Here is a 10,155-nt window from a genome sequence, read left to right as displayed (position 1 = left end):
AGAATTGTGTGCCAGGCTCATTTTTGCTGAGTTCATGAAAATAAGCTATTTTTTGATAACAGGATTGTTTTTGCAGATTGTAAACAGTTACTTTTAGTAGGTTTCCTTTGCTGAACAATGAAATATTTCTTGGTTTTGCGCTTTTGGTGGTTTTTTTCTTTTTTTTATTCTGTTGTATGTATGTTTATGTAACAACTTGTTGGAGTATAGATTTAGGTTCAGTAATATTATTAGTTTTTTAAAGTTGTGGACTCATACAAATTTTAGCCTGGTGTTAGACTTGAAGAAGTGAGAAACAATGTTTGATGTTGCTAGTTTTTGGAGTACACAACTTTGCGAGTGTAGACCACCATTGGACTGACACTTATATTGTGGATGATGTTTGGTTGTGCAACTCTTGTTGGGTCTGATTTTGTTATCAACAGTTGAAGTTGAAGCCTCCCATGGCTTTCAGCTGCTTGCCTCTTGTCAGGCCTGATTATGGTGGCTGCAGGTGAAGAATATGCTTGTCTTCTTTTTTAAGAAGAATGTGTTTATAAAGTATCCTGCTAGCATCATAATTTGCCAGTATGGGGTTTATTAGCACATATCCTTTTTATAAATATTCAAAAATCTGGTTTCTTCGGGACCAACTATTGGAAAATTCTTGTGGAAGGACCAAGTATTCTTCAATGCTTCTTTCACAGGAAAAGAGTTCTGAGGTTTCACATAACATCCTCCAGTTTGACGTCTTCCTATGTGCTTCACTAACAAACACAGTTGCTTTTTGTTTTGGATAATTTTTTTTTTTTAATCATTTCTTTTGTTCTGATTTAAGATATTTTTTGAATTATAATTTGATTGGACTCTATCAAATTATGCTTCTAATATAATCTCTCTCTCTCTCTCTCTCTCTCTCTCTCTCTCTTGATATATATATATATATACACGTGTGTGCTTGTATGTTTGTATTTATGTATTTATATTCATTTACTTTTTTCGATGCTTTGCAGATTGATTGAAACAAGAAGATGATGAATTCTAAGCAATACATGTTTGGCCAGACCCTTGGTCAGATACCAAACCTTTCTGTCCCGAATATCCAGAGTCTATCCCAGATGGGAGACAATGGCTTAGGTTGGCAACAAGTAGGCTCTGCTAATTACTGGCGGGATCCTTTTCCCCAACAGAACATTTATGATGCAAACTCCTATCAACATGACTACTGCAACTCAGATGCACCTAAGCCTCCTTCTGATTTCTTTGATGTTGCTAGCACTGGCTTTACTGAGCATAACATGGTCATTACGAAAAACACTGATCAATTGCACTTCATGAAAGGTGAGCCACTTAGCCTGCCCAATGCTACCTTTGTTAAACGATTCTGTACTGTTCTAGTTCTTGGTCTAATAATATTCTTTTGTAGGAAATGAATGGGATTATGCTAATATGTTCATGTCTGGTGATATGGAGGAGTTGCTTCCACCAATGGTTCTTTCTCCTCAGGAGACTTCAAACATCACTATGTTTTCCAATGAGAATGAAATTTCTGGTGTTGGATTTTTAAATGGAGGACCAGGCTCTCTTCAGGGCAATCAAAAGTATGATTCTGAGGCATCGGTCAAATGCCATTTTCAACAGCAACAACTTGATCATGGTATGTTTTGTAAGTTTTTGACTAAAACTCATGTAATTTTGAACTCTTGTATTGTTCTTGAATTATTCATTATATTCCATGACATTATAATAGGAAACTTATTATTTTACTTTGCAAGTAGTTTGAATAATTATTCAATGATACAAGAGGTTGCTATTTTAAATAAACTGCGCATCCAAGTTTCTTGACTTGTGACTTGTGAGTCTAGAATTTCAATAAACAGTTCATTTTGCATGTTCCAAATACTATAGTTCACTGAGTCCACGTGATTTGGTAATTGTTTTCTCAGAGACCACATGGTAATATTCTAATCTGCGCTGAACCTATTATCATGAAATTTGTGGTTTTATCTGTGCACTGGACTACCGATGCAATTTGTGATTTTTATCCTTTTTTGGTATAATGTTATATCCTGTTTATAGTATGCTAATATAGAGAAACATACCCAATTTTATTTCTGGATATCATTCTCATATATTCATTTCTTTTTCCCTGTTTTGGTGATCTTCATGTCTTACTCATAGTAATGCTGTCCCAATTGGATCCGACAAAAGTTCCAGTCTGTGTGGGGAATAACCAGTTAACTCAATCAATGGTGCTTCCATCTGCATTCAGAGAACATCCTTCAGATTTGCTGATTCCTCAACATGGTATTCACCAAGTTCCTGTACCTTTTATGCCTAGCATGATCTCCAATGGACAGATCTCAGCTCTTGGGGATATAATGCAGTATCACTCCATGAAGTCTGGAAATAGCCAACACCAATCCCGTGAGTCATATGTTCAGTTTGATAAGCCATCTAAAGCACGGTCAGAATGCTGCTCGGTTGATCAATATGAACTTTTCCACCAAAATGAATTTGAGCAACCACAGTTTCTTTCAGAAAATTTAGATGGGGTTCAACGCTTGGCATCAGGAATTTCTACACCAACTGGTTTTCAGTCAAAAAGAACTGAAGGTAGCCTTCTAATGGATTTTTGTGGTAGAGCTCCTGATGGGCCCAATTCTGGCAACTATTTTGATGTGCTGCCTCCTTTAAAACGTCAGAAGATGGAAAATCCTATGTGTACCTCTCCAAATGAAACTTCTCATCAATCAGCTCCATCATTGGTTCTACCATGCACTCCGGAAGGACTTGTAAACTTGAAGCAAAAGTTTGATGTTTTGTCATCTATTAATTCTGAAGTTCGCATGGTGGATATGGAAGACAATGCCAATGCCAATGCAAATTCCTGTAAATCGGGGTCCAGGAGTGTGCCTGTTCTTCCTAAAGTGCTCAGCTTTGATCATATAGAGAAGGATGTAAAGGTCAGGAGTGAGATGTATCAGACACAGCCAGAAATAGAAAATAAATCTACTGCACCAGAAACTAATTGTGCGAAAGAAGTACAGTCTGGGAATATGAAGATAAGGGGTGTCTCCTTAACTGAATTTTTCAGTGCAGAGCAATTAAAGGAACATATATTGAGTCTGAGGAAGTGGGTTGGTAAGGTGAGTACATTATACTACTGCTTTGGTTATGTTTATAACTGTTTCCGTTCAGCCTTTTCCTGCATGGTGCTATATATTTCTATTATTTTTTTGGGACATCCACAATCATAGACTACATTTCTTTTTCTAGCGTCCCTTTCGTCCTTTTAGCTCCTCTTACTTGAACCACTTGAATCATGCCTATAATTCTTATATGGGAAATGTTAACAAGCACCGTGTGGTGCTTGTTAACATTTTTCTTAATGGATTGTGTTAATAAAAAGGGAAAAAAGTTATAAAAAAAGGTTGCCAAAAAGGATAATAAAAAAAAATTGCTAAAAAATTATCAAAAAGGACAAAAAGTAAAAAAAAAATTAAAAAAAGATGTGTAAGAAGCTATTGTTAATGGGCACTTTACGGTGTCCGTTAACACAACCCTTCTTGTATTGATGTCTGATGTGATGGTTCTGATGTGATGGTTATAAAAAAGGTTGCCAAAAATGATAAAAAAAAAATTGCTAAAAAATTATCAAAAAGTAAAAAAAAAAAAAAAGTAAAAAAAGATGTGTAAAAGGCTGTTGTTAATGGGCACTTTACGGTGCCAGTTAACACAACCCTTCTTATATTGATGTCTGATGTAATGGTTCTGAACTAGTAAAGGTGGCATCTACATATTATCGTCATGATTTTGAGGGCCATTCTGTTATACTTTTTTTTTAAAAGGTTAAATTACTAATTTGGTCCTTCAACTATTGGGCACGGTTCAATTTGGTCTCTCAAATATTAATTGTGTCATTTTAGTCCCTCATGCATTAATTGTATCAATCTAGCCCCTCAACTTTCAAAATCAAGTTATTTTCATCTTTAGATCTTATCTCCATTTAAATTTTAACAAAATTAGTTGATGAGGTAAATGAAAAAAGGGTGTTAAGGAAAGTGTAAAAAAAAATCAAAAATCAAAATTAAGTCAGTACCAACAGGAAGAATACCCAAGGATGACAAGGTCTTGATTTTGAAAGTTGAAAGACTAATTGAAACAATTAGTAGTTAAGGGACAAAATTGAAATTTACTTAGTAGTTGGAGGATCAAATAATAGTTGTTAATGATGTAATTACTTTTTTTTCATTTAATAGACCTTGCTTTTAAGTTCATGGGAGCACTAATATGTTTATGTATCCTTTTCTAAACAGACTATACCAAAGGAAGAAAGGGGAAACAGTGAAAATGTATGTCAGTTGTGTGCATCAGGAAATCATTCTTTTGCCCCTGTACCAATATATTGTTCACGTTGTGGTGCTTGTATCAAGCGCAGTGTAAATTACTACTACTCAACAGATGAAAGTGGTACACAAAATTGCTTCTGTAACTCATGCTACAAGAACTCTCAAGCTGGGAATATCAAATTCCAGGGTATTTCTGTTTCCAAGGCAGCACTTAATAAAAAAAAGAATGATGAGGAAGCTGAAGAACCGGTAAGCTAAATCATAACTTGTTTTTTTTTTTTCCCAAAAAAGAAAAATCATGAAAGACTCACATCCTATGGCTATTGTTTGCAGTGGGTTCAATGTGATAAATGTGACCGTTGGCAACATCAGATATGTGCTCTTTATAATGAAAAAAGAGATTTGGAAAATAAAGCTGAGTACATATGCCCCAAATGCCTCATAAAAGAAATAGAAACTGGGAAGTGTGTACCCTTGCCGAAGAATGGCCTTTTGGGAGCAAAGGATCTGCCTAGAACCATGCTTAGTGATCACATAGAGCAAAGACTCTTAAGGAGTCTGACACGAGAGAAAGAAGAGAGAGCAAAGGCTGAAGGAAAAAATCTTGACGAGGTATATATACAAACTCCATATGAGGATAATGCATTTTTAGCAATCTTAAATTCTTGGTTATGCTTACATTGCCATCTGTGTGCATACATTTATGTTTCCAACTATCTGTTAGCTAGTATTAGATTAGAGAAAAGAAGATTAATTATTATATATTCTTCATAATGCTAAGTAGGTGCCAGGAGCAGAAGATCTTGTTGTCAGAGTGGTTTCATCTGTTGACAAACATTTGAAAGTGAAGAAGCAGTTTTTGGATATCTTTGATGATGAAAAGTACCCTGCTGAATTCCAATACAGATCAAAGGTGAGAAAGAGATTGCACTTGGGGGATTTTTTTTAGGTTAATTGATTTACTTTTCATCATGTCAAATCATATTGCAGATCTTTCAGTGTCAGGACCAGTAAATATTTTTCCAATAAAGTCTGACTACACTCTTTTCTCCATTTCAGGTGATTCTTTTGTTTCAAAAGATTGAAGGAGTAGACGTATGCCTTTTTGGTATGTTCGTCCAGGAGTTTGGCTCAGAATGCAGTCCTCCCAATCAAAGATGCGTTTATCTTGCATATCTTGATTCTGTCAAGCACTTCAGGCCTGAGATAAAAAGTGTTACTGGAGAATGTCTCCGTACCTTTGTTTACCATGAAATAATGGTGAGTTACTTTGTTTCTTTCGCTACTTGTTTTGTTCCTCTGGTTGTGACTGATACAATTAAAATATAATGTGTGTGTTTTTTTTTTTCTCATCATCAGATAGGATACCTTGATTTTTGTAAGAAACGAGGTTTTGTGTCCTGCTACATTTGGGCCTGCCCACCTTCAAAGGGAGAAGATTATATATTATATTGCCATCCGGAGATTCAGAAAACACCAAATTCTGATCAGCTGAGGCACTGGTATTTCTCTCCCTCCCTCTCTCTCTCTCTCTCTCTCTCTCTCTCTCTTGAATAGGTGTTTTTACCCCCCAAAATTTGCAGGTATCTGTTGATGCTGAGGAAAGCAGCCAAAGAAAATATTGTGATCAATTCTACTAATTTATACGATAACTTCTTTGTTCCTGATGGAGAATGCAAGTACAAGGTTACAGCAGCTCGTTTACCATACTTTGATGGTGACTATTGGTCTGGTGCTGTTGAGGATGAGATCAGAAGTCTTGAAAAAGAAAGCCCTGGAGAGTCTCAGAGGAAATTGAAGAAAGTAATGAGGAATAGAGCTTTAAAAGGCATGGGACATGCAACTCCTTCTGGGAATACTACAAAAGATATTCAAATCATGCAAAAAGTAAATCTCTTATTCAACTTGATTAAATTAGTCTGCATACTCAATGGAAGCTAAGTTAATGTTTTGACTTTTGAGAGCCATTAAAGAATTCCACTGATCAACCAACCTAGGTCTGCATGACATTTCCTTTATAAATAGGAAACATTATCATGGAATTGGAAATAGGTAGAGTATAACTTATTTATTTTGGAGATGAACAAGAGTGTTGAATGTAGGTATAAGGTGGCAGACATTGAGACACAACACGTATTCTAGACATGGGGAGATGTTTATATGATTATCAGTTTGCGTCCATAAGAACTATATATATTAGGTATTATGAAAACATTAACTATCTCATTAACACATAATTATGCACTATTTTCTGCAAAGGAATCAAATTGCTTTATTATTTTTGAAACAAGTGTCAGGCACAGGTTGGCACAAGTTTTGGTGTCCAGTGTCAAACATGCCTAATTTTAATAGTAGTGTTTAACACACCAAAATTTTTATTGTTGAAGTTTCCGATAAATGATATTGAGACCAATAATTGAGGGTGTGAAAAGCTTCTCATATCTATGATTCAGTTACACATAACCTTGTCCTGGTAGCTTGATTATTTGATACTTATACTTTCCTAGGTGCCATGGCATGCCAGCACAACTTATCAGTGCCATGACAAAATACCACTAGCTTGGCAAAAATTGTCATGACCACGACTAGGGACGCTTAACTAGCTTTAACTATGAAGATCTTTTTTGGTGCTTACCTTTTATATCATTTTCTAAAAGTTGATCTGCTTACATTAAGAAGCCTTTTCTGAAGTTTCTTGCCATTTTGTAATTTTGGTAAAAAGAGTCTTGTTATCAGGAAAATTTTGGTGCAAGTAAGAGTAGCTAAAAAAGTCTTTTTCTTTTAAAGAATTTGACAAAATTAGAACTTCAAATTTTCACCTTTCTTGTATGTTAACCAAATAACAGCCTGATAATTTTGATGGGTGAGGGGTAAGGTAAGTCAGATTACATGAACCATGCCTGAAATTCAATGTCTTGGACCTAAGAAAAGGAATTTAGTGGGCTCTTTCTATAGGTTTAGATATCTTGTTAATCCATTTAGGGTCAGAAGGATGCTGCTCAGGTTTTATTTATGCTTTTTATACAATCTTGAGTTTTTTTTAATAATAATAATATTTCTTCAAGGGGGACATCTTAGCGGTTTGCTTCTCTTCCATGAATTTTAACATTCTACTTATTTTTGTGAGAACACTGGAGATTGTAGATGGTTAACTATATACCCCGTCTACATTTGATTCACAGTTAGAACTTACAGAAATTTAGGAAACTTTTCACATTTTCATGTAGCATTAGGACAATAAGCTCAAAGGATGAATGAATTGTTTTTCTTTCTTTATGATTGCACTAGCTACTAATTCTTGTTTTTTTTTTTTTTTTCTCACTTTACAGTTGGGGGAAACTATCTTACCCAATAAGGAGGACTTCATAATTGTCCACTTACAGTCTATTTGCACACACTGCTGTGAAGTGATATTATCTGGTCACCAATGGGTTTGCAATCAGTGCAAAAATTTTCAGCTGTGTGAAAGGTAACAATTTTATTTAAAACCACACTTTATCCAGTATCTTTTCCAATCCATGTCAAGAATTATGCATTTATGGCGGTTCTTCTATATTCATATAAGTTATGACATTTTTCATGTTCCCTACTATGCTATTTTATTTTAATGGCTCTTCCATCCTCTCAAAAAATAATTAGACAATACAAGCAATGTAGAAGTGTGGTACAAACTGAATATTCATCAAATGTGGACTATGTAGATGCAAGATCTCAACCATGTAATATGGTGGTTATTTGCTGTAATGACAATTGGGTAACAATAATAAGCAAGATAATCAACAAGTTATGAATATGCATGTGTTGCCGACTTATTGAAAGGATATATAACTCTGAAATGAATTAATTTTTGTTCCAATCATATGTTGCAGATGCCATGATGAGAAGAAAAACCTCTACGGGATGGACACACATACTTCAATGAGCAAGGATAAGCATTTACTCTCGCAGGTGAACTTCAAGCCTTTAGATTTCAATTGATAGTTTTGTGAATACAAGGTGCAATATTTGGTACATATTCATCCCCACCCAGACAATTTTTATGGCTTTCTTGCCCCTTTCAGGTTATGGTTGATGATGTGCCTTCAGTTACCAAGGATGAAGATATTACTTTAGATACTGGATTATTTGAAAATAGGCACACTTTCTTGAGCTTCTGTCAAGGCAACCATTATCAGTTTGACACACTTCGGCGGGCTAAGCATTCCTCAATGATGATTCTGCACCATCTTCACAATCCAACACTGGAGACCACTGAAACCAACTGCAGCAACTGCCTTAAGGATACTACGGTTGACCAGAGCAGAGGAAGTGGGATCTGCCCAGAGTTAGTCTTCAGTGCTGCATGCAATCAAGAGAAAGGACGTTCTTGTCATAATCATGAGTTGATTCCACAGTTTCCCACAACTTGTCATGGGGTAGAGACTAAAGAAGCAAAGCAAAAGACATCACATGTTCATTCTTCAACAATAAAAGAGATTAAAGAGGAAAAGCAAATGGCATCACATGTCCATTCTTCAACAGAAAAAGAGATATGCGTAAGAAGTCTCTATCATTTATTATCAGTTTTAAAGTGATGACTTAATCATGAATTTCAGAATCCTCTTGTACAGATTTTGATCTTGTCAACGTTTCCATAGTTTATTTATGCACTACACATAACAATGGAAAGATTTGAATGGATTTAGAGTGTATACATTTTTACACCTAAAACAAATTGAAAAATGCTCTAACATATTATATGTACATGTATATGTACAATATTGTTTCCTTAGGGCAATTGGTTTACGAAGGATTACATGTATTCTAACTTGTGACAGTAGGCAACTGATGCTTAGTACTTTTCCTTTGTCATTACAACTTAGTGAGTAATCTTGTAAATTGGTGTTGCAGAAAAGAAAATTGCTGGCTATTTTAGCACATGCATTTCAATGTGTAGCGTGTCCCTGCTCCGACCAAAACTGTCTTAAAATCAGAAGGCTGTTCCAGCATGCAAAGAAGTGCACTTCTTGGGTTCGTGGGGATTGTCAACAGTGCAAGAAGGGACAGGCGTTACTGATATTGCACTCGAGAAATTGTACAGAATCAGATTGTCGCGTACCATATTGCATGTGTGTTATTACTTAAATTTTTAAGTTATACTCTTGATTCTTGTGTCATAACTCTTAATGATTTTAGAACATTCTCATTATTTAAATATGTTTACTTCAATTTCCAGGGATCTGAAGAAACGTGCAGAAACTCGAGCATTGCAAACTGACACCTGGTGCAGGGATGCCACTTAGAATTTGTCAATTAGCAAAGCACTGAAGGCTGCAGAGAACAGTTGATTCTCCCAAGTGTACAGATAGAGCAGGAGGGTTAACAACAGTAGCTGAAGTATAAAATTGTGAAGAAAATTCAACGATACAGTTAGCTAGCATCAGTATAATGGTACAAATATATGTAAATCAAAATGTTTACAGTTAATAACTATGCAGTTGGTTCAGGAAATTCATCCATGCAGTTAGATAGCAGCTTCATTATTATCATACAATTATGTGTAAACAAAAGCTTTCTCATTCATCCAAATAAAACAAAGGTTTACTCAGTGTATTGCTTGATATTTCCCCGAAATCAAGTGTGAATTTGCTATTTTAGTAGCCTTTCATACAAATCATATCTGTTATTATGTTGTCACTAGAATCAATCCTGTTTTTACAACATCCTTTTTACTTACTCGATTCTTTTAGGAAATATACAAGTAAAGGTGATCATATTACTACTTAGAAAATAATCAATTTGTTCTCATTCCTATGAATTTTGGGCCTCAATCAAAAAGTAAGAA

The 10,155-nt window shown here is 35.2% G+C and overlaps 1 protein-coding gene across 1 annotated transcript; it reads left to right on the top strand.

Annotated features, from left to right (window-relative positions):
* Positions 1-1,010: 1,010 nt before the first annotated feature.
* On the top strand, positions 1,011-9,717 carry LOC142628876 (histone acetyltransferase HAC12-like). The gene is made up of 14 exons (XM_075802913.1): positions 1,011-1,320; positions 1,406-1,636; positions 2,161-3,128; positions 4,299-4,580; positions 4,665-4,943; positions 5,116-5,244; positions 5,391-5,591; positions 5,691-5,833; positions 5,915-6,218; positions 7,661-7,800; positions 8,201-8,279; positions 8,393-8,866; positions 9,222-9,439; positions 9,547-9,717. Exons 1-14 carry the CDS (start codon positions 1,011-1,013, stop codon positions 9,611-9,613), a joined length of 3,825 nt encoding a protein of 1,274 aa, XP_075659028.1. The 3' UTR covers positions 9,614-9,717.
* The last annotated feature ends 438 nt before the right edge of the window (positions 9,718-10,155 follow it).

This window comes from Castanea sativa, chromosome 1 (genome assembly GCF_040712315.1).
Source record: "Castanea sativa cultivar Marrone di Chiusa Pesio chromosome 1, ASM4071231v1".
NCBI classification, from domain to species: Eukaryota; Viridiplantae; Streptophyta; class Magnoliopsida; order Fagales; family Fagaceae; genus Castanea; species Castanea sativa.
This window is presented reverse-complemented; position numbering and strand designations above follow the sequence as displayed.

Bases quoted from the DNA above. Each gene is read 5' to 3' on its own strand.
- LOC142628876 (XM_075802913.1), top strand. From the start codon at position 1,011: ATGATGAATTCTAAGCAATACATGTTTGGCCAGACCCTTGGTCAGATA. The intron at 1,637-2,160 runs GTATGTTTTGTA...TCTTACTCATAG, and splicing joins ACAGCAACAACTTGATCATG to TAATGCTGTCCCAATTGGAT. The intron at 6,219-7,660 runs GTAAATCTCTTA...CTCACTTTACAG, and splicing joins ATATTCAAATCATGCAAAAA to TTGGGGGAAACTATCTTACC.